This window comes from Cebus imitator, unplaced genomic scaffold (assembly GCF_001604975.1).
Source record: "Cebus imitator isolate Cc_AM_T3 unplaced genomic scaffold, Cebus_imitator-1.0 Scaffold550, whole genome shotgun sequence".
NCBI lineage: Eukaryota > Metazoa > Chordata > Mammalia > Primates > Cebidae > Cebus > Cebus imitator.
Window position 1 is genome coordinate 4,810 of NW_016107865.1, and position 24,338 is coordinate 29,147.

At 47.2% G+C, this 24,338-nt stretch overlaps 1 protein-coding gene across 14 annotated transcripts in view; it reads right to left on the reverse strand.

Annotated features, from left to right (window-relative positions):
• Positions 1-370: 370 nt before the first annotated feature.
• ATXN7L1 (ataxin 7 like 1) overlaps positions 371-24,338 on the reverse strand; it is a 273,039-nt gene continuing 249,071 nt past the window's right edge. For 7 of the 14 annotated variants that reach the window (XM_017515421.2, XM_017515418.2, XM_017515422.2 and 4 more), the window contains 4 exons: positions 19,393-19,585; positions 14,941-15,062; positions 12,443-12,748; positions 8,466-9,811 (listed from right to left, as the gene is read on the reverse strand). In XM_017515421.2, the coding sequence (XP_017370910.1) occupies positions 8,704-9,811; positions 12,443-12,748; positions 14,941-15,062; positions 19,393-19,585 (1,729 nt within the window). In that variant the 3' untranslated portion in view covers positions 8,466-8,703. Of the gene's footprint in view, positions 3,199-5,204; positions 5,280-8,465; positions 9,812-12,442; positions 12,749-14,940; positions 15,063-19,392; positions 19,586-24,338 lie in introns of those variants that run through there. The other 7 variants (XM_017515425.2, XM_017515430.2, XM_017515424.2 and 4 more) reach the window with 6 other exon arrangements.

The following is a 24,338-nucleotide window of genomic DNA, read 5'->3' on the forward strand; positions in this document are numbered from 1 at the left end:
GTGTGGCGTTTGTTTAGAATGATTGGACATGCTTTCTTCAAAATTCTTCTGGAAAAGGTTCTAAAATCGGTAGTAGGAAAGGACAAATGAGCAGGTGCAAATTCTTGTCTGTGCAACAAGTTATTTAATATACCCCATGACTGACCAGCTACGTAAAACCCACAGAGTTTTGTTAAAGTGCCATGGGCTGACAGCATAGCAAAATAGAAGGTGTAAATAGAAAATTTCTTTTTTTCTTTTTAAAACAAGAGTTCACTGAGAATCAGCAATAATAGAATATGCTGTATAAACTATTCTCTACAAAGGTTGATCAGCATTATTTACAATTGGTACATTGATACAAAAGAAGGCATACAAGTTATCCATGTCGCTTTTTTTTCTTTTCTTTTTTTTTTTATGGCTGACAGGTCTATGCATTTTGTTTATGCTTAACAACCAGAGCTTTCGAGCCTCTATGGCTGGCGACAAGTCAGGAGATATTCAGGCAAAGAGGGGTGTGTGCAGTCAAGGGGCTGGGAGAGAAGACTGAGTGGGTGTGCAGAACAGAAGGACCCAGAGGACATCACCCTAAAAAATGCTTTATAGGCTGCTCCAGTTTAACTCCATTAAGACAAACCCAAAGAGAACCTTTTATTTGCATTCCATTTTTCAAGCTGCAAGTTTTTAATACACCATTAGAAAGTAAACCTGTGGATGATTGCAAAGGAAGAAATACCGTGGGCTTTCCCTTTTTGCCCAGTTTTCCAGAAATGTCCTCATCTTGGTCACAGCCAGTCTTTTGACAAAGTAAGCAGCATTCGATGAAGGTGGGGGTGGGGAGGGCTCTTTATTCCAGCTTCCAATTCAAGATGTAGAGAGCTACAACATCTAAACCTATTGAATTGCTCCATTAGTCCTTGAGACATTATTTCTCAGAAGCAGCCACTTAATCTCTCAACCTTTGTTTTCCCTCTTTGACTATAAGAGTTTATAAATCAGAGGGTTATTTTGTTGCGGAGATTTTGTTTTGTTTTGACTCCTGCAAGTTTTACAACTCAAAATAAATTATAAAAAACAACAGACTTCTGAAACCGAACAAGACAAAATTGTGCAAAAATAACAAAGATATGTACATACTTTTCAGTCTGAAGAAATGTACAATAAAAACATAATTCAAAGAACATTTTAAAAATATAAACATTGCTTAAACTTTCCTAAGTTTCATATTGTTTCTGAAACTATTCTGGTCAGTTAGCTCTGTAATATAGTAAAACATAAATTATTACAAAATTAACACTATAAAAATTTACTTTAAGAATATCTTCTCAACTTTTTTTCAAAGGGTCTAACCTTGTTTATAATTTCTTAAACATTTATAAGTCTTAAAATCTGCCTTAACCTTTTTTTTTTAAAAAGAAAAAGTAACAATCTTTCCTTCAATTTGCAGTCTCTTTTCCCAAGATGTAAATAAACCAGCATATAAGTGCACTTTTAACACTGTAGAAACAAAAATGAAATCATCTGAACTTAATATCCTAGTACTTAATATCAACTCCTGATTTTTAAAAAAAATCATGTTACATTAAAAAATTTAGTAATCCTATAAGAAACACTGTCAGTGCAATTCCATTTGATGCAAATCACTCCATTTACCTCCCGTCTTTGCAATTCCAATTGTGTGGTGAAGCTTAACAGTAGTCTGATCTTTGGGTTGGGGGAACGGGAAAGAAAAGGAGAACTTCCGGGTGGGGATGAGGGTTCTGCCCAGCTGTGAAATTAGCATTCATTGCTGATTTAAGGATGAAGCAAAACCTCCCAGTATGTCTGCCATATATTGTATGCAAACTTACATGATTAATAGCACAGAACGCCTATTTTATGTTGTGAATTCCTTTCCTGATTATGATTCCCTACTAGAGCTTATGGTATTGCTGTTTCTTTCAAAATTCCAGTGTGAATAGTTCTATAGCTGCTGGGCCCCAGCGTGGCTCTTCCAAATGGCTTTCTTCACAGAGCAGTGGCTGTCCTTACCATCCCTTCTTGGGGACGGCTGTCTCTAAAACAGCACAAGCTGACCCAAGGGTGTCTCACCAGGTCCCCATGGCCCAGGGCATGGGGATGGGTAATGATCTTATTTATTCTCACAAAAGGTCTGACACACGTCCTTGTGCAGAAGCTCTCCCTGGAGGTCTCTTCCTAGCCCGGGAAGGCAGTCTGAGAACCTTTAGCAGCTGTGGTCACCGGGCCTCCTCATAGAGTGGCTTTCTGGGCTCTCACGACCTTTTTCCTGGGATTTCTCCCTCCTGGGTCACCTTGCTTTGGGCACTGGCACACTGCTCCCTGGAAGGGATTCTACAGATTCCTGACCTGCTCAGACCACCACAGCCCCCAGAATGTTTTTTTTTAGGGATCATCCCCTACCCACCATGCTCTGCTTGCTGCCACATTTTCAGACCTGTTCTGGCCCCTGTCCCTGACTGGTTTATCCTTTCTGAGCTGCACAGCTGGACAGTAGTATTAGGTAAGCCACATCATTAAATGGCCACTGTTCTCAATCTTGCCTATAGCATTTGGCTCCAGCCCTGGTGAGCTATGGAAACCGGATGAGGGAACCCCACCCACCCTCCAGCTCTCCACTCTCAGCTCCTCCCCAGCAAAGCCCCCTCTCCCTGAGGAGATCTTGTGAGACCCAAAGGCCAGTAAGGACCCACAGAATGGCAGATGGGGGGATGGAAGGGATCGGGAGGAGAGGATGGGAAGAAAAAGGGCTCTGCCTGTGCTAAAGTTCAAGAGCTTCAGAGCATGCCAACCTGGAACCAACATTCCATCATGTCTGCTCTCATGGCTGGAGCAAAAGGATGGTACAGTAGCAGCATCAGGAGCTAGGGGAGTGACCCCAAATTTGGAAGAATGTAAAAACATGGCGAATGAAAGGAAAGACGACAGAAACAAAACACTGGAACTGTTTTCTGTAAATCTCAAATTCACGTTCTTTTGCCTTTTTCTTTTTCTTCGAAACTAAAAATTGGTCAGTTAAAAAAGAAGAAAGGTCAGAGGCACAGGGAGTGCACAGAAAACAGACTCTCCCCCAAGTCCACTCCCTCCCTCCTCATAGCCTCCTGCAGTGGGATTAGGTGGCCTGGAATTGGTGTGGAAGTAAGTGGCTTCATAGTCTTGTTACGGAAGAGTCCTTATCCTGCCCGTTCTGTTTGTGTTCTTCTAGGAAAGAAAAGAAACATTGTTTCAAAACCATACAGTTGAGATTACCCATGAGAACTCAAGGATGGAGCCTCAGTTTTTTCATCTATAATAGAGAGGATCATATCCCACCTCCCGTATCTGGCAAAGGGCAGCTGGAATAGCAAATGAGGTGATGGATCTAAAGGATCCAAGAGCAAATGAGATGATGGATCCCTGCGTGTAAGGCATTCACAGAGGTCCTCACTGTGGAGGAAAACACAAGGACAGTTGCCGTGGACATTCATGGGAGTCCTCTTTAGGAGAGTGGACAGAATAACTGATGCCTTTGTTTTTGTTCTCCATTAGTTCACCTCTTCCTGCATAACCTACAAATGACACAGTGAATTATCTAAGGAGTCCAGTGTTGGGTTAAACACAGCGGCTTTGGAGAGAGATTTTGCGTTCAAGTTACTTAGCTTCTCAGTGTAGCCACCTGCATCTGTAATCATCCTGTCCCTCACAGGGTTGTGAAAAGGTGTAAATGTGTGTAGTGTGTGTGAAGGACATACCACATAGCCCTCTCTCTGCAGGCTATGTGCTACACTGAACAAGTGGTGGCCATTATGATATTTGTCAGGGCTGACTGCCAGCATGTTGGGTTCCCAGCAGGTGTACCCGGACCTATGAGTACATGCAGGTCTGTATGTACACACTGCAACCTCTACAAGACGCCCCATCAACAGAGGCTGATGGCCTGAGCGGAAATGTGCCTTCCCACCCCAGCACACATGATGGGCTGCAGGTGTTCTGGCACAGAAAGGGCTCAGAATGGTGAGAAGATACTAAACTATATCCTGACCTGGGGAAACAAAAACTATTTCCTCATCATCTTCACCCAAACTCTACCCAGGATTTGTGGGAAAATCCCAAAGGGCAAAACCCAGACAAACACATTGCTAATTTGCTATTTGGTGTCTATAAACACGCGGCACACCTAAGGCAACGTAACAACACAGCTATACACACACGCACGCGCACACATACAGCATTTTCCAGTCATGTGTAAGAGGCAAAACCCCACCTCCCAATCCTTCTTGGTCCTCCCCAGGACACATATACACACACTCCACTGAGAGCAGCGTTTGTCTCAGGTGTACACATCCACTACCCTTATACCTCGTTTATAAAAACTACTAAGCCTACCCTGAGTACTGCTGCCATGAAACTGCTTCCGGAATGGTGGCTGCAGCTCACCAGAGGCTTTGAGAGAATGCTGATGGACGGACACTAGGGGCAAGGCCCCCCTCCTCTTTTTTTTTTTTTTTTTGGTTGGAGGTAGGATCTCACTTTGTTGCCCGGGCTGGAGGGCAGGGTGTGAGCACAGCTCACTGCAGCCTCAGCCTCCCAGACTTTGGCAATTCTCCTGCCTCAGCCTCCTGAATAGCTGGGACTACAGGCATGTGCCACTACGCTTGGCTATTTAAAATTTTTGTGGAGACAGGGTCTTGCCATGTTGCTTAGACTAGTCTCAGACCACTGGGCTCAAACCATCCTCCCACCTTGGCCTCCTAAAGTGCTGGGATTATAGATATGAGGCACCATGCATGGCTGGTAAGTCCCTTTAATTTTCTAATATACTTAGGAGGGAGGCATCAATTTTGCCTTTTGATGAACGACAAAACTGAGACTCAGAGAAGTAATGTGCCTAAGCTCATACAGCTGGTAATAATAATAGCTAACACTTGCGGGTTTACTGTGTGCCAGGCATTTCCTAGAGGCTTTACATGAATAGGCTGATCCTCACAAAAGCCATAGAAGGTAGGGGCCAGTATGATTCCCACTTTATAGATGGAGGAAATGGTAGCACAGAGAATTTAAGTAAATTGCCCAAGGGCACACAGCTAATAACTAGAAGGCCTAGGTTTGGAAGCTAGGTAGCCATGCTCTTAACTGGAGATGAGGTTTGAATCAGGGTCTGACCCCAATGCCCAAGCTCTCTCCGCTCTGCTGATGACCACATGGATTTTTGCACCCCAGTAACTTACCTGTCGGCTGTGTCCTGGGCTGGATATACTTGAAGGACTGGATTGTGGCAAAGCTAGGCTGCTATTTTTCCCAACCTGAAAGACACCAGTGAAGCCCCCACTCAGACACGCGAGCCAGCCTGGGGAGGGTCCCTCAATGCCACATGTCGCCAGGGGAAAGAAGGGCTGCACAATGCGTGCTTCATTCCCTCACACTGGCTCAGAACTGGTGTTTCCATCATAAGAGGCAGAGAAAATGAAAATGTTGCAGAGGGTGCCTCGAGATGCCCTCTCCTTCCCAGAAGAAAAGTGGAACGGTGGGGAACTCTTCATACTGCTCCCTAGCTGGCTGGACCGCAAGGGGGAGGGATGAGGAGGAAGGCATCTGGGGAGAAGCCTGGCCCCTCCTGGGAGCACTTCACTCGGCAGAGGCTGGGCTTTTCTACCTGTGGCCAAAGGGTCACACAGCTCATCCACCTCTGACCCTCAGTCCCAAACCCGTCTTGTTTCCAACGCAGACTCCCTCAGCCCGACTGCAGATAAAACACCTGGATCTTTTGCTGGGTCGGTTTTTCTGGATAGGAGATGTAACGCACACTCCACTGTTCTTTAGAAAAATAGCATGATGGCGCTGGGCTTCTCCTTCACATGGAGGGGAGGGCAGGAACGCTGTGCCTGTAGGTGTGGCCACCGTGCTCTTCCCTTTCCTCTGACTGTCCTGCACACGGGGAGCCCGGTCCTTGGGGAAGCTGACGCCAGACACTAACCTGTTCCTGACTGGTCTGCAAAGGCAGCTTGTACTTTCATCCTGTAAACTGCTCCTCTTGTCTATTAACTTGCCTTTATGTAAAGACATTTGCCTTACATTACTATTATTTTTTTGAGACAGAGTCTCGCTCTGTTGCCCAGGCTGGAGTGCAGTGGCGCGATCTCAGCTCACTGCAACCTCTGCCTCTGGGGTTCAAGTGATTCTCATGCCTCAGCCTCCTGAGTAGCTGGGATTACAGGCGTGCACCACCCCGCATGGCTAATTTTTGTATTTTTAGTAGAGACGAAGTTTGACCATGTTGGCCAGGCTGCTCTCCAACTCCTGACCTCAGGTAATCCACCCACCTCGGCCTCCTAAAGTGCTGGGATTACAGGCATGAGCCACCGCACCTGGCTACATTCAGAGTCTTGATTTTTGTTCAGTTTAACAGCCCTGTGGCAACTTCTGGCCTTATACCAACCAGATGCAATTAAATGGATCCTCAACTTGTTCCCAAAGCACGGGTTTACTTTGGATTTCTCAATCTCATGAGTTACCCACCCCCCACCCCTGATCTCCTAGCAGAATTAACACAGATCCCAAGGGCCTTTGACTTTCCCCCCTAACACTTGGAAGTCACTGGTGATAAAGCCTTTTCTTTCTTTTTTTTTTTTTTTTGAGATGGAGTCTTGCTCTGTCACCCAGGCTGGAGCGCAGTAGCACAATCTTGGGTCACTGCAACCTCTGCCTCCTGAGTTCAAGCGATTCTCCTACCTCAGCCTCCCGAGTAGCTGGGACTGCAGGTGTGTACCACCACGCCCAGCTAATTTTTGTAATTTTAGTACAGACAGGGTCTCACCATATTGGCCAGGCTGGTCTTGAACTCCTAACCTTGTGATTTGCCCACCTCAGCCTCCCAAAGTGCTGGGATTATAGGCGTGAGCCACAATGTCTGGCCGATAAAGCCTTTTCTTAATGCCCTGGTGACAAGCACGGAGGTTTCACCTGCATTAGAGAACCAATGCTGACCAGACCCAAGGCAGCTGTTAAATGCATCAGATTTTAAAAAATTCCCTGCTGCCAAGCACCTGGCAGCTCCTTTCACCACTGCTTCTAGCTGCCTCAGCATTTACTAAGCATTTCCTATAGTCCTTCAGACCAAAGAATCACCAGAGCCACATCTACTCAACACAGAGCACTCTGTGAATGGCATGGAGCCCAAGAGCCCGGACTCCAGAGCCAAAACGCCTGGGTTTCAATCCCAGCCCTGCTACTGCCTTGGCGTGTGGCTTGGGTGCCTTGCTTAACCTTCCTGTACCTTGGCTTGGTTCACTCATCTGTAAAAGAGGAGTAACAGCAAGTAATCACATACACCTGAAGTACTTGGAACAGAGCCCATCACCTTCATGCTAGCTGCTAGGACTGTATCTAAGATGAGTGAGACACCACGGTCTTGCTGTTCAAGCTGTGGCCTGGGAGGCTGCTAGAAATGCAGACTCCTAAGCCCCTGCCTGGGCCTGCTGACTGAGAATATGCATGTTCACAAGCCCCACTGGGGGAGTCGGTACATATTTAAGCTTGAGACATACCCTGGCTCTGCCCTCCGTCCTGGGCCCTGGCGGTGGCTTAGCCTCCAGGGTGAGGAGCAGCAAGTTAGCCTCCAGGGAGTTTAGCCTCCAGGGAGAGCCCTGTGGGTGCCGGGCCCCCTCCCCCACACCCCTGGCCATGGGGAGTCAGAACAGTGCCCTCTGCTCCAGCGAGGGAACCTGTGTCTCCCCCTCCTCTCACCTTGGCCTTGGTTTGCAGCTTGTCTGGCCCTTGGGTTCCAAACTTGCTGTTTCTCATGTGTTTGTGATTTGTGAATCCCCCTCAGGCTGTGCTCTTCATGAGGTTATAACAAGTCTCATAAGTGGTGACATAAAACATTAAAACATCTTTTAACAACTGCCTCCCATTGCTCCAAAGTCCTCAACCCTAGATGGGGCTGGGCTTGGGGTCTGGTTCCCTTGATTCTGTATAATGGTCTCTGGACACACTGCCCTGATGGGTCTAGGCTCTGGGGCAGGTTGGCCGGTCCTCTCGCCAGACCCGGCTCTGCAGAGAATCCCAGGCCGGCCCCTCCCGACGTCCGCTCCCTCATCTCTGCCCGAGCGGCCCCAGAGGCTGGGCTTTCCTAAGTAGCCTCCCCAGCCGGAGCAGAAGGACTAGACTCAGGGATGAGAGCAAAGCTCAGGGGAGAGGAACGTGTCCTCAGACCGCGCCACACTCTCTCAGCTTCCTCACCCTACACACTCCTATTTGTACTGTGGCATTGAACACTTCTCTGCCAGCTGGCGGGAGTTGCAGTTTTCCTTTAGGAAGGAATGAGTTCTATGAGGAGGACGTGGGGGTCGAGGCAGCCTAGAAAAGTGGGAAGGACAGTCACCTGGGAGCTGGGCACAGGCGCTTCTACTCCCAGGTGGGACCCCGGGTCATCTAACCTGCCTGGGCCTCAAGCTCTTCCTAAGGGGTTCCAACAGATCAGATCAAGCTTCTTAGCAACAGAACTCTTTAATGACAACGTCCTCAGAACCTCAAAACATAAAACTGACCAATGTGGAGCGGGGAACTCAGAATCTCTCTATGCCCCGGTTTCCTCATCTGTACAGTGCTAACTGCACCCACTGCACTGGAGTGTCATGAGGACTCGGTGAGGTCATATCTGTAAAGTACTGAGAACAGCGCCTAGCACATAGTGAGCGTGGTATCAAGTACTTGTTCAATAAAGTGCTCTCAAAGCAGAGGGTGAAAACTGCCCTTGGGGAGAACGAGGGAAGGAGTCAAGCTTGTGTTACCTGTCGGAGCCACCCGGCCAAGCAGGGGCGCTGCCCAGCTCCCCCTGCCCCCCAGAGCCGGTGAAGGCGGTGCCAGGAGGTCCCTTACCTGCCGAGAGGAGGTGCTGTTAACGGGATCGGGCACCGGTGCGAGAAGGCTGGGCGGGTTCTTTTTGTGAACGCTATTCATACCAGGCATTTTAGTGATTTTACAGGCTTTGCTACTAGAACTTGAGTTCTTACGCTTTTTTCCTTCTGATTTGTCAAAAGAGAGGGGCAGAGAAGACACAGCATTGTGTGAGGCCAGAGAGAGGTCCCCCGCGTGGAGCGCAAGGGAGGGCACAGAGAGGGGACAGGAGTCACTGCTGCCTCCCACCGCGCCCACCTGTCTCACTATGTCCGCGGGGCCGCCGGGCAGCGAGGTCCGTCCTGAGGGCTCCAGTTTGGCACTGAGTGGGCTCACCCCATTGTTTGAGTTGTGCACAGACAGACTGTTATAGGGAGAGGCTGCCTGATAGGAGTTCAAAGCAGAACTGGCATTCAAAACACAGTTCTTTTTGTGAGGCCCTGACAGTGGAGACGAGAGGGATGTCTGCAAGGATGAGGAGGAGGAGGAGGAGGAGGAGGAGGAAGGCGAAGACTGCGGCTTCCTCTTTTTGTTACTTGGAGACTCGTCGCTACGGGTGGACAGGTCTTTGACTTTTGAGGATTTGCTGGTTTTGGTTTTGGATGGCTTGTGGGATGGGGAAGGGATGACAGCTGGTATCGGGGACACGGCGGATGGGGCCTTGAAGGTTGAGTCCATGATGCTGAGGGTTGCGGCCACATGAGGGAAAGCTGTGGTGTGGGACATGAGGGCGCTCGGGTCCGGCGATGTCACGAAAGCTGCGTTTGAGAGCATGGCTGATGTCATTATGTAAGAAGAGGTGAGCCTCGAGCTGATGGGAGCTGAAGGAAGATACACAGCACTGGGGTTGCTGAAAGGCTGCAAAACGGATGCTGGAACGGGGGTGGTGATGTGGGCTGCCGGCGAGGGCAGGGGGCTATCTGCCGCAGGAGGGATCTTCCTAAACACGAGAGAAGAGTGAAAGACAGTCAGTGAGACATGGGGTCGGCATTGCTCGGGAGGCTCGATGACGCTTGAGCATCAGGGCTACACAGGACACCCCGGCAGAACCAGACTATGGAGAATGAAGCCTTGAAAGATGGGAGACTCTGAAGCATGGCCCCTCCTTATGGCACCCCCCACTGCAACATCCAGCAACCTAATTTGCATCACGCTTAGTAGCCTTTCAGATCCTTTTCCCCAGGCTTGACTACTGGAGAAGGCCTGATTTTGGTTCATGAATAAGAGGTCAATGTTATTCAGAATAGAAATTTCCCCAGTATTCTCCTCTCTCAACCCACCCCCCTCTTTTTTTCTTGGCAGCGATGAAGGTGGTTTTTAATGAGAAGTGATCATCTCACATGTAGGTCCTGGTGGCAGGTAAGAAATGTGAGGATAGGGCTTTGCTACCTGGACACAGGGGCCGGAGCTTCCCCGCTCCACCCACTCCAGCTTCTGTCCAGGGACTCTCAGGGCTTCCCCACCCTGCTCTGGGCTGGAGGCAGTTGGAGAACGGTCCTCTCCAGGGCCAGCATCCTCCTGCCTTTGCCATCTGCAGCCTCTGGTTCCCTCAGCAGAGAGCCATTTCCATACTGACTTGTGGCTGCCGGCTCCTGGTGGCTGGGTGTGAAGGGTTAGGGGTTTGGGAATGGTGAGATGACAAGTTGCCCATTCCCAAACTAGCTTTGTTTTTTCCTATTCAGCCCACCCTACCTTAGCTCTCGCTCACAGGAGCTGTCAGGGGTGTGGCTGCTGACCTTTAGCAGGTCTTCCTGTCCTGTGTTCGGAAAAGGTGAGTGTGGGACCCTCATGTGTCCAGAGAAGGGGATCAGGGATTTCTAGTTTGTTCCAAAGATAAATGTAGGATGTCAGTAGGAGGAGAAAGACAGGAGGGGAGGGGAAACCCACTGTTTCCTTCTCTGGTCTGCTTGGGGCTTGGGGGAGTGCCTCAGAGCAAACTCTCAGGAGCCAAGGCCAGCACTAGGCTGTGGCTTACTCTTGGGGCCTCCCTGCTAACTCCCTTGCGCTGGGAGTGACTCCTCCTTCCATTCCACAGCCTGGGGCGCTGCTGCTGCTGCTGCTCTGGAGACCGGGAGGAGGCACGGGGCGGCCACAGGGATGAGAATTTGCAGGAAAGCACAAGGCCCTTGGGAGCCAGGTAAATGTGCTCAAGCTGGTCCTTCCCTGCTTCTCACCTTGCTCCTTCTCCCGGTCTCCCTGGGAAATCATTTTCACCGTAGCTGGGGCTCACTAGCAATTAGGAACTAGCTTTCCTTCTTTGAAAGCAGCACATGAAGGTGAGCAGGCCCAGAGCCTGTGACCCAGTGGGCTAGAACACATGCCACACAGGGCCTCACACCACCCTTTCTCTTCTTTGGAGGCCACTCTCCCAGCTGCAGCATCAGGACCAGTGCCAGGGAACTCTGGAAAGAGGAACTGCTGAGAGATAAGATGTTTCTCCTAGCATTCCTCTCTCTGAAGATTCTGCTTTCGGTCTGCACTTTGGTGGAGCCTGTGGCATCTATCTTTAGGGTGGAATCCCGAGGGATCCTTGTCCTTGAAAATGTCAGACCAAAGGGATCAAATATAAGAGAAAAATGTTGCCAAACTCACAGTGGCCACGATGGTGTTGAGAATTTACTTTCTCTCAAGCCTAAAGAAGGTAAGAGATCTGTTGGCACTCAGCAAGGTGCCCCACAAATACTTGTTGCAATGAATGAGTGAATGAATGGATGGATGAATGGGCAGGTGGATGGGTGAGCAGGTGGATTCTCAGCAGCACCATACCCGATTGTTAGGGACTCTGCATGCTGGGCAAGGACTCCCATATAATCAGACTGGAAATGTCTACACACGTTCTTAGAACTGTATGGCACTGCACAACCCCTTCCTAACAGGGACGGGGAACGTTTCTTAGAGGGGGAGGTGCCTCCCAACTTTCCTGCTGCTTCTGTTGCCTTCTGTGGTACTATAAGCAACCCACTCCATCTTTCCTTGACTTCAAGTTTGCTTACCCACTAAAGTATACATAGAAATACATGTGGGCAGAGGTTTGGCAGTTACTTGTAATAAAAAGTTATTTACAAATACCAGATGACTCATTTAGAGAGGATCCCAATCAATGACTCTGAATGGGATCCATTTTTAATGTCTCAATTTATAATTTTCCATTTAAATAGTATAAATTTACGCTTCAACTCATGCTGACTAGCAGAGCTGAGTCCTAAATCTCACCTGGCTGGCACTTGGGACTGGGATGGCAGCTCTTTTGAGGCACACTTTCTATCCTTTTCTTGCCTCACTAATCACATGTGGATAGCAGGGGTGGGAGGGGAGACAGGGTGGGGGAAACAGGGTGAGGGGCATGTGGCAGCTCCCTATCCTCAGGAGTCCCTCCCCCTCCAAGGCTAAACAGTTTATGTGTTTTTCTAGGTGCCAAACGGCAGGGGATTTCAGCTTTGCTGGGCTGTGCTCTGGTTTAAGCGTTGCACACTGGCCCAGGGAAGTCCCATACTAAAGCCCACAGATGCGAATAAATTACTGACAGTGCCCATCCTCCCCTGCCAGGTGGCGTGGAGGTCCAGATGCTGACCTGGCTGAAAGAGAATACTGTGTTGGCGGCTCCTGATGCAGAGTTAAATGCTTGTTAAAGAAAAAAGAGTCTTGGCCGTTCCTTTTCTTCCTAATGTCTTCCATGCCCCCATCGGCTGCCATCCCTGCAGGTTCGGGCCCGCCTGGGCCTGGGGTTTGGGCAGCGAGGTTGAGAGGGTAGCGGGGTGCTACGCTCTCCAGAGTTGACACCCAGGCAGCCCCAATGTTGCTCAGTGACAGCAGATTGGTTAGGCAAGTCCTGAACAGGGGGGAGGGACCTGATGCCCTGTGGCTCGGGCTTCTGTGCCTGAGGAGGAAAGGAATATGGAGCTTGAGCTGACAGGACAGCAGGGAGTGAAATACAGATCAACACATTCCTTCCACGTGTCTGGGATTGATACTTCCATAACACAGAGAGCAAAGAGCTTCGAGGATCACCAGGGCTGGCTGCCGTCTTGGGGAATAAGCGCAGAGGCTCAATCACCAAGTAACTGAGAACATGGTCACCTCACGTGCAGCACCAATTTGTTGTTTGGAATGGACACATGTAAATATCAAGGGTGCCCTTTAGACACACTGGGCAGTCACTTAAATGGGAAGAAATGATAAGCTTCTCTTGTGGCCCTTACCTACCTTACAGTAAATATTAATATTTAGTCCTAAGTCTGGCATGAGAGCTCAATGCAGATACAAATGGGGATTGCTTCTCCTATAAGTTCAGGTCTGGAAGCTCTTTAGGCTTCCAGAAAGGGGCCTGAGGTGTCGTAGCTGCCTGGGGGAGAGGAGGAAACCTGGGAGAGGGGTAAATTTTGACTTCTGTTCCCTCCCGTTTCTTTTGAATGCCTTCCTTGCCTCTAATGGGCCTCAGGGGGCAGGTGGGGGGCCTCAGCTGTTGTCCTTCCTGGACTATCTAGGCCCCGATTTACATGATCCATGACTCCAATGGACGATGATATATTGAGAGCTCATCATTGTAGGAGTGGGGCATGGGGATACCCAGTGGGCTGCCCTTACATTATCAAGTGGCCAAAATGCTAGCCACTTACGTGCTATGGTTTGAGAGGGTCTAGGCCTATTATTTCTTCCCAATAGCATTCTTTCAGATTAAGCCTTCTTCCCTGTTTATGAATCCCTTATTAAGATGTAAGTACACTGGGAAGTGGATAATAAGGGAACTTAAAAGAAAGGGAACATAAGTTAGAGTTCAGGGTAGAGAAGTACAAGTGAGGTGGGGGGGTCCTAGGGAGACAGGAAGGGCCAGAGACAAACTTAACCAGCTTCATAGCATTGCTCAGGATCTGCCCTGTTGGCAGGTGTACAGATGCTTTCACAGGACAGCAAACAATTAGAAAGTGGTCTACACCATTATGAAATCTTTAGTTTCTTTTTTTTTTAAACAGAGTCTCGCTCTCTCACCCAGGGTGGAGTGCTCAAACTCCTCCTCCTGGGTTCAAGAGATTCTCCTGCCTCAGTCTCCTGAGTAGCTGGGATTACAGGTGTGCACCACCAGCTAAATTTTGTATTTTTAGTAGAGACGGTGTTTGACAATGTTGGCCAGGCTGGTCTTGAGCTCCTGACTTCAGGTGATCCACCTGCCTCAGTCTCCCAAAGTGCTGGGATTACAGGCGTGAGCCACCGAGCCTGGCTGAAATCTTTAGTTTTGATATTGTAGCATTAACATTACAAGTAGAAGCATGTTCTTTTTTTTTTCTTTTTTTTAAAAATAAATTTTTTTTTTTTTTCTTTTAAACGGGGTTTCACCATGTTGGTCAGGCTGGTCTTGAACTCCCGACCTCTGGTGATCCACCCATCTTGGCCTCCAAAGTGCTTGGATTATAGGTGTGAGCCACCACGCCCGGCCTTTTTTTCTTTTTTTTAACAGAGAGGGTCTTGCTCTGTTGCCCAGGCTGAGTGCAGTGGTACAACCATAGCTGTGACCTTGAACTCTTGGGCTGAAGGGATCCTCCCACCCCAGGCCTTCCAAGTAGCTAGGATCATAAGTGTTTGTCACCACACCCAGCTAATTTTTAAAAATTATTTTTTGTAGAGAAGAGGTCTTGCAATGTTGCCAAGGCTGGTCTTGAACTCCTGGCCTCAAGCAATCCTCTTGCCTCGGACTCCCAAAGAGCTGGGATTAGAGGCATGAACCACCACATTCAGCCAGAAGCATGTTGTTAATATCCTTAGATTCTCTAGGAGCAATGAAAAGGCCCTTTAACACAGGTAAACAAACAATATCTAATATCCTTCTCATTTAGATTACCAACACAAAAATGGTCTCCAAAAAAGACAAAGCATGTAACACATCATTCGTGTTTCTCAAAACCTTCAGGCAAACCATTAAGAAGAGCTGGCATTTAAGAATTAATCAAGCATGCTGATTTCAGAATGATTTTGTTCTATGAAAAGTTAACCACTGACATTTATATAGAAAGTTAGGTTTCAGGTAACTGTGGGGCAGCTCAGATCTTACATATTGCACAAAAGCTGCTCACTTACTTCCACATCTGTGAATTCAGGTGTTTTTCTACCATGGAGTTTAGTGCGAATCGAAAACGATCCCATCTTCTATCAAATACATAGTACCCTCGTCCCATGAGGCGACTCCCAAATGAGCAAAACTGTGAGGAAAAAAAATTTTTAATTTTGATTACAGGTTAATAAACTAATATAAACTATACAGAGAAAAATAACATTTGCATAAAAGCACACAGGGGCACAATTTTACTCAAAATAAAGCAGCAAATCATACTGAAGCCAAAAATATTTCTGCAGAGCTGTAGTTCGAGCTCTGAATTTTCTGCAGAACCTCACATTACAACTCAACAATAGCTACATTCAATTTTCTGTGGCACAGAGCGGGCTACGTTCTCTACTCTTGGGATAACACCACCAGACGCAATGGCTCACGCCTGTCATCCCAGCACTTTGGGAGGCTGAGATGGGAGGATCACTTGAGGTCAGGAGTCCCAGACTAGCCTGGCCAACATGGTGAAACCCCGTCTCTATTAGAAATACAAAAATTAGCCAGGCGTGGTGGTACGTGCCTGGGATCTCAGCTCCTAGGGAGGCTGAAGCAGAAGAATCTCTTGAACTTAGGAGATGGAGGTTGCAGTGAGCTGAGATCGTGTCACTGCACTCCAGCCTGGGTGAAAGACTGAGACTGTGTCTCAAAAAAAAAAAAAAAAAAAAATTAGAGAAGCAATAATCAGCACCCAGGGTGACTTTTCAGGACCATCCGTTTGTCCTATTACCAGCCACATTTTCTCAAGGAACTTGGCGGTTCCCTGCTTCTCATCACAGTAATGGAAACTGCCTGTGCTGGTGTCGCAGGTCCCACCTTTCCTATCTGATGTCAACAGAGCCACTTTGCTTCCAGCCAGGCTGAACGGCTTCCTTTGCCAGTCCTGATCCCATTTCTGCCTCCAATCAGTCTTTGTAGGCTGTACTGGGACACAGCACCACCTTGAAGCTTTTGCTCCTGCTGTTCCTTCTCCCTGCTATCTCCTTTCCTCTTCTTTTTAAAAAAATTTATCATTTATTTATTATTATTATTTTTTGAGATGAAGTTTCACTCTTGTCGCCCAGGCTGGAGCGCAACGGTGCGATCTCGGCTCACCGCAACCTCCGCCTCTCAGGTTCAAGAGATTCTCCTGCCTCAGTATCCCAGTAGCTGAGATTGCAGGCAGGCACCACCATGCCTTAATTAATTTTCTTTGTATTTTCAGTAGAGACGGGGTTTCTCCATGTTGGTCAGGCTGGTCTTGAACTCCCACCTCGGTCTCCCAAAGTGCTGGGATTACAGGCGTGAGCCACCGCGCCCAGTCCTCCCCTCTTCTTTTTGTCAATCCCAATTCACCCCTCTCTCTCCTGGTTCCCTTATCAAGACTCTCATTTCCAGGGGCTCTCATCTAAGTGATCCTCCCACTGTGAATTCCCATGGCACACCCATTGCCTACTTTATTACACTTAGCTTTGGACTCATGACATGGCTGTTTTACATTATATACAGGATGCCTACACACCTGACTTGACTGTCAGTTTACAGACAGGGGAGCTCATCCTCTTCCATCTCCTTAGTAAGAGGACTGTAGGCATTTGGGCTAACAAATGGATTGGGGAGACAGGAATCCAGAATATATTTAAAGCACACTATCCCTCTTAAAATATGTGGATGAAATATTGGCCTTCAGATGTTTAATAAACATTTGATCATAATGTTGGGACAACCGGAAGGCTAGCAGACAGAAATACAAGAAGCAGCCTCTGAGAAGGTGGCATTTGGCTGGTTTAGGGCTCAGGCGAGTCTGCAAATGACTCTATAACTCAAAAGCAGCTCTCCCCGTTCCTCTAGGCCTCCCAGCAGCTCCCTGGCCTCTATCCCAGACACAGGGCTGGATTGGCACTCATTCCACAAACTCGTCCTGGAACCAGCCTTTGGAACCATTCTCAGGAGGAAATGCAAGACCTTCCCTTTGTTCTGTTTCTGTTGGTATTTTGGGGGGTTTTGCGTTAAAATCTTGTCACCCATCTAGTACTGCTGATGAAAAATGCTTCTCTGCATTTTCATGTTAAGTGCTTACTGACCAGCAAGAAAACATACGAAGGGAATTTTCCGACACAGAAACTGGTCCCCGGCAGCACATGGGAGCTGTTCCAGGTCTAGACATCATTTCTTCCCTCATCCCAATTGCTAAAGATGCACCGAGCAAGCATCCATTATAAACAATGATTTAATGTATCAACTGGCCACAAGAGAAAGGACAAAGCAAAGACACACATCCATGGCTTTTCCATTTAAATCAGCAAAACATTCAGGGCACACAGCTGTGCCACATCCCGAGTTTAGCAAATCCACTGTAGCTTGGCAGCTTGTCATTTGGACAAATGTCTTGATGTGCTCCAGAGTCTGGCCTTCTGGAGAGCCTCGTATCTCTTTCAGACTCAGGAGCTGGAGGCACTGTTTTGTCTTTGCTACCTGTGTATCTGATTCTGTACGGACGTGAGGCTCGGCGCTGAGAAGCTCCAGTTCCCAGCTGGCATGTTACGCCTCCAGCAGAGCTGTAGATCCTCACTGCGTGGGCCACCGTGGCAGACCCTACTGGTTGCCAACCTCACCAACTGCCACCCACTCCCACCTCTCTCTGTCTTTTCCTTGCTAACAGAATCGTACTTTTGTTCTTGTATCTGACACAGCAGTATTCAAGTGGGTCTCCTCCCAGAACCTTGGGATGAACCATGGCTGGTTCCTCCTGCGTCACTGTAACCCCTTCCTTCTCTGCTGCCAACTGATCTAAGGGTGGGCATGTGATCCATTTATGTTAGATATAAGGGGAAGTCTGCTGGGGGTTTCATAGGAAGATTTTCTCTCCTAACATAAGGCAGCATCTTGGAAGAAGACCCCTTTTCTGTTTGTCCCTTTCCAACCTGAGAGGCACACCACTGGGTGAGGATGTAATATCGGAGCTGCAGCTGACATACTGGGACCGTGTGTGAAAGGTAGAGGGAGTTGCAGAGATTGTCCCTCAGCTACATGACATTGTGGAGAAGCTGAACCAAGCTTGGGAGCACCTGCCTCCAGACTCCCTGCGATATGAGATAACTTTTTTTTTTTTTTTTTGAGACGGAGTTTCGCTCTTGTTACCCAGGCTGGAGTGCAATGGCGCGATCTCGGCTCACCGCAACCTCTGCCTCCCGGGTTCAGGCAATTCTCCTGCCCCAGCCTCCTAAGTCGCTGGGATTACAGGCACGCGCCACCATGCCCAGCTAATTTTTTGTAGTTTTGGTAGAGACGGGGTTTCACCATGTTGACCAGGATGGTCTCGATCTCTTGACCTCGTGATCCACCCGCCTCAGCCTCCCACAGTGCTGGGATTACAGGCTTGAGCCACCGCGCCCGGCCACGATATGAGATAATTAAGTGACCTCAGCGCTTGTGCCAGATGAGCTGAGTTTTCTACTTCTGGCAGTCAAAGGCATTCTGAATCGTCCCTGACTATTTTCTGTACTAACCAAGAAGCAAAGTCTCAGGCTTGATGGTGAGCCACAGGTAAGCATTATTCCCAGGAAAGGGAAGTGAACTTGGCCTTCATTCATGACACGGAGAGGAGGGAAGAGGGATTCATTCTATCTTGATATAGGAGCAGGATGGATTTCATTTACAGTCTAGAGACAGTCAGAGCTGATCTTGCAGGACTCAGGCTGGCACCAGAGTAAACCACCATGGGGTCCCATGTTCTAGGCCCCTACATTTGGCTCTGTGATGGCAGCACCAGGTATTCCCTTCTCAAGCGCTCGCAGGCAAGCAATAAACAAGCCTCCAGCGATGCCTCCTGTTTCCCACCTCAGTTTCAATGACCTTCTGAATTGTTAGCGTGCACTCATTCAAGGAATTGGAAAGAAAGTACCCTTTTTTATTAATCAGTAATCATGGTGACCTGAAATGCTTCCTCTTTCCTTCAACACACACACACGCTCAGTTCTGGTGCCATCTGGTCACATAACAGTAATACTTAGAACCAACAGGGGAGAATATCAGCAAGGGCTGGCTCCTGACATGCTGCTGAGAAAGACGGCTTCCCGAGCAGGTGAACCCAGCTAACCCTGGACATCAGAGGCTCCGTTTTTAGATGGCCAAGGCCAGAGGGTCAGCTCAAGCATGCTCACTTCAAGGCAGCCCATAAATACTCAGGATTATCCTTTTTTCCCCTTTTTTTCTTTTTAGTAGTATGTGGAAGTACTCGGGATTATAATCAGCTGGGAGCCTGTTCCTTTCCTTTTGTAATATTCAAGGGTATTTCTAAGGCAATCATTCAAATTCACGATAAGCCTTTTTGTAAAACACTGCACAAACAGCCTTGCCTCAGGAAGGATCATGCCTCTAGTATGATCACCTAAGTGTCTGCAAAGCACAGGCGAGGAACGCACGGCAAGGAACAGAAGGAGGCCTACCGCAAGAGGTCTGGGGTGGTGTGTGGAGAACTGACAGTCTAGCTTCTCGGGTTCGTCGGCTCCGTCCATCTCCCCTTCATCACTGGACAGTCGGCTGGCGAGGTCAACTCCAACCGGTGGCAGTGGGGGCTCTGGAGTGTGGCCGCTATGATTTGAAGACGCGCTGCTGCTTATGCTATTTGCAGATGATGGTCTAAGGGCAAGAGGGGAGGACAAACAAAATAAACCAAATAAACCTTTTCTGAGGTAACAAGATCCACCCAGTTTAATGGTGTTCAGAAAGCCTGATTAAGGCCGGGTGCGGTGGCTCACGCCTATAATCCCAGCACTTTGGGAGGCCGAGGCAGGCCGATCACAAGGTCAGGAGATCAAGACCATCCTGGCCACCATGGTGAAACTCCATCTCTGCTAAAATACAAAAAATTAGCCAGGTGTGGTGGCGCATGCCTGTAGTCCCAGCGACTCAGGAGGCTGAGCAGGGGAATCACTTGAATCCAGGAGGTGGAGGTTGCAGTGAGCTGAGATTGCACCACTGCACTCCAGTCTGGTGACAGAGCAAGACTCCATCTCAAAAAACAAACAAACAACAAACGAACAAAGAAACCAGCTTGATTAGCCTTGCCAATACCTCAGGGTGGGCACATCAGTGGTGACTTTGCACAAGGGAAAACAATCAAGTCTGAAGGGTTTGCAGTGACCATCTCTCTCCAGGGACCTAGTTAAGTTAGGTTCTGCCCCACTTGCTTTCTCTGGGGCAGATGACAGGAATGATGGAAAAGCCCAACAGCATAAGTGGAACGTCAAATATGGGAACGTGACAAAGTGAAATGAACAGGAACAAGTCTTCTATGGATTCAGTTACAACTATTCACCCATTTGCAGGTAAGTAAGCTGCACTTGCCATACAATTGCTTTTCTTTCTTTCTTTCTTTCTTTTTCTTGAGACAGAGTCTCGCTCCATCGCTGGGAGCCAGGCTGGAATGCAATGGCGAGACCTCAGCTCACTGCAACCTCCGCCTCCCGGGTTCAAGCAATTCTCCTGCCTCAGCCTCCTGAGTAGCTGGAACTACAAGCGCGTGCCACCACGCCCAGCTAATTTTTTGTATTTTTAGTAGAGACGGGGTTTCACCATGTTGACCAGGATGGTCTCGATCTCTTGACCTCGTGATCTGCCCTCCTCGGCCTCCCAAAGTGCTGGGATTACAGGCATGAGCCACCGCGCCTGGCCACAATTGCTTTTCTTTGAAAGTGGAACCTGGCAGGAAGATCAACCAGGTAAACAAGATCAGAGCAATCACCAAAATACCAGTAATGAAGAAACACAGTCCTTTGGATACGTTCTTTGACACAAAGCTATGACTTTAGGAAACTGTTATCATACCGGCCTGTCACTTAATGTTGAGCTGTGTGTAGTTTAAATGTATTTTCTGAGAATGAGCGTTTTAATTAATTAATTAATTAATTTTTTTGAGACAGTCTTGCTGTGTCCGCCAGGCTGGAGTGCAGTGGTGCCATCTCAGCTCACTGCAAACTCTGCCTCCCAGGTTCAAGCGATTCCAGGCACCTGCCACCATGCCTGGCTAATTTTTGTATTTTCAGTGGAGAAAGGCTTTCACCATGTTGGCCAGGCTGGTCTTAAACTCCTGACCTCAGGTGATCCGCCCACCTTGGCCTCCCAAAGTGCTGGGATTACAGGCGTGACCCACTGCATCCGGCTTCAATTTACTTTTTGACAAGCCCTTTTATGCACTGTGGGGCATGATTGGCTTATAGTAGGTGCTAAAGAGAGATTTTTCTCAATGAATGAAATGAATGAATGAATTCTATGTGGGTATAAAACAACCCAACAGATGTCATCTTAATTATGGTTAAGCTTATAAAAAGCAATGTCACAATAAGAGGCAGTAACTACCTGCTTCCTAGGCAGTAAAAAAACAAAACAACACCAGAAAAAACCAAAATCAAACACATCCACATTAGCAGAAGAGTTAGATGAGAAATAGTCACAGTTAACTGCTACTCGTTTTTACTACTTCTCCACTTTCATCAGGTGATTGAGCAGGGAGAGGTGAAAAAGTCAGGGAGAAAAAGAAGTTTTGGAGGAAAAAAAATGTTTTTCTGCTTTCTGCTTTGAAAGCTGCTCCTTCAAGTCTCATGAAACAGCAATGCTGATCTGTCTCCCTTCTCTCTTATTTTTACCCTGGATTCTCTGTTGCTTCGAAATTTTTTCAGGTCTCAAATACTTGAACTTAAACCAGTATATCACTTAAAAACAAAACCACAAAGGTGAAAACAACCCAAGTGTCCATGAGCTGATGACAGGATAAACAAAATACGGTATATCCATCCAATGGAATATTATGCAAGCCTTAACAAGACATGAAATTCTGCTACGATATGAATGACACTTGAAAGCATCACACTAAATAAAATAAGCCAGACATGAAGGACAAATATTGGATGGTTCCATTAATAGGAGATACCGAGACAGAAAGTAGAAAAGAGTTATCAGGAGTTGGAAGGAGAGGGAATAGGGAAGGGGTGTTTAGTGGGTATACAGCTTCAATTGGAGATGAAGAGAAAGTTCTGGAGATGGATGACAGTATGAGTACACAACACTGTGAATGTGCTTAATGCCACTAAACTAGACACTTAAAAATGGTAGAGTTTGTGTTACGTATATTTTACTAGGAAAACAAAACAAGGCCATAGGTAGTTTTTCAGTGTCATGACAAGAATTCTGTTGGGATGACAATTTATTTTGGACTATCACCTTCCTGTATTATAAAAACAAAGATGCCATTCATTCTGCGTGTCCACAGGCCAAAGGACACATCTCCCCAGACGTTCCTCAATACCTGCTCTTCTGTATCAGGAGGGGCAACAACGCTATTGTCTGCTTACCAATGAAGACCCAAATAATAAAATCATTTAGATGAGGCCGAAACATAAAAACAAACAAACAAACCAGTATCCATAACTCTGCCACCCAAGATCAAGTGTTATTAGCATTTTGATTTCCATCCTTCCAGACTTTGTTACTGTGCACACACATCAAATGCATTTTAAAGCAAGAACTGGATCACACGATCACACTGAACATGAAATGTGAACAGTACCTACTATTTTGAGATATCCTTTTTTAAAAACCTAGTGATATTGTAGAAGTGTTTCCATGTATAGAACTACATCACTTTTAGTATTCTCCAGTAATCCATAGTATGAATATGTCATAATTTACTTAATGAATCTTCTATTGATGAACATTTGTTTCCAAACTTTCTAACAGGCTCTCTCTCTGTGAAACCCTGTCCATCATGATAGGACCTCCTTGTCCTGCATGAAATAGGTAAAAAGGAGCTGGATTTTATTGTGATAATAGCATCATGGTTATGTAGGGAATTGCTTCTTTTTATGTACTTATTTTTATTTTTTAGAGACAAGATCTCGCTCTGTCACCCAGGCTGGAGTGTAATGGCATGATCATGGCTCAGTGCAGCTACAAACATCAGGGCTCAGGGCATCCACCCACCTCAGCCTTGTGAGTAGCAGGGCCTATAAGCACGTGGCACAACATCAGGCTAATTTTAAAGTATTTTGTAGAGACAGGGTCTTGCTTACATTGCTCAGACTGGTCTCAAACTCCTGGCCTCAAATGATCATCTTGTCTCAGCCTCTCAAAGTGTTGGGATTGCAGGTGTGATCCACTGTGCTATGCCTGTCTTTACCTTTATTTATTTATTTTTCTTTTTTTGAGACAGACTCCTGCTCTGTCGTCCAGGCTAGAGTGCAGTGGCATGATCTCGGCTCACCGCAACCTCCACCTCCTGAGTTCGAGAGATTCTCCTGTCTCAGTCTCCTGAGTAGCTGGAATTATAGGTGTGTGCCACCATGCCCGGCTAATTTTTGTATTTTTAGTAGACATGTGGTTTCACCATGTTGGCCAGGCTGGTCTCGAACTCCTGACCTCAGGTGATTCACCTGCCTCAGCCTTCCAAAGTGGTGGAACTATAGGTGTGAGCCACCATACCCTGTCTTTACTTTTTAAAGATGCATTTGGAAGGCTTTTGAGGTGAAATGCCATGGTACTTGCAATTTGTGTTAAAATGTCATCAGAAAATGTAGATGAAGCAAATATAATCACAAAATATTAATATAGTATCTGTTAAAGCTAGACGTGGGTTTTATACTAGTCTCTCTTCTACACATAGGAAAAATTTTATAATGAAAAGTAGAAAAAACAAAAACAAGAAGAAAATAGAGTTGGTACTATAGGTATATATAAGAAAGTTACTGAAGAACTTCCTATATTTTGGCATTTTATTTTCCTTCAGCTTTATTGAGGTATAACATCTTATACTTATAATACATAAATAAAATTGTATGTATTTTAGGTATATAATGTGATTTGATAATATGTATACATTGTAAAAGGATTACCACAATCAAGTTAGCTAACATATGTCTCCTCACAGTTACCGTTTTTTTGTTTTTCCATGGTGAGAACACTTTTTTTATTTTTTAGAGACACGGTGTCTCTCTGTCTCCCAAGCTGGAGTGCAGTGGAGCAATCACTCACTGTACTCACAGGAACTTCTGTGCTCAAGGGATCTTCCAACCTCAGCCTCCCAAATAGCTGGGACTACAGGCGTGAGCCACTGAGCCCAGTGAAATACGCTTAAGATCTACTTACTTAGCAAATTTCAAGTACACAATACAGTATTATTAACTAGAGTCACCACGCTAGAGATTAGATCCCCAGAGTGTATGCATCTTGTAACTGAAAGTTGTCTAGGCCGGGCGCGGTGGCTCAAGCCTGTAATCCCAGCACTTTGGGAGGCCGAGGCGGGTGGATCACGAGGTCAAGAGATCAAGACCATCCTGGTCAACACGGTGAAACCCCGTCTCTACTAAAAATACAAAAAATTAGCTGGGCATGGTGGCGC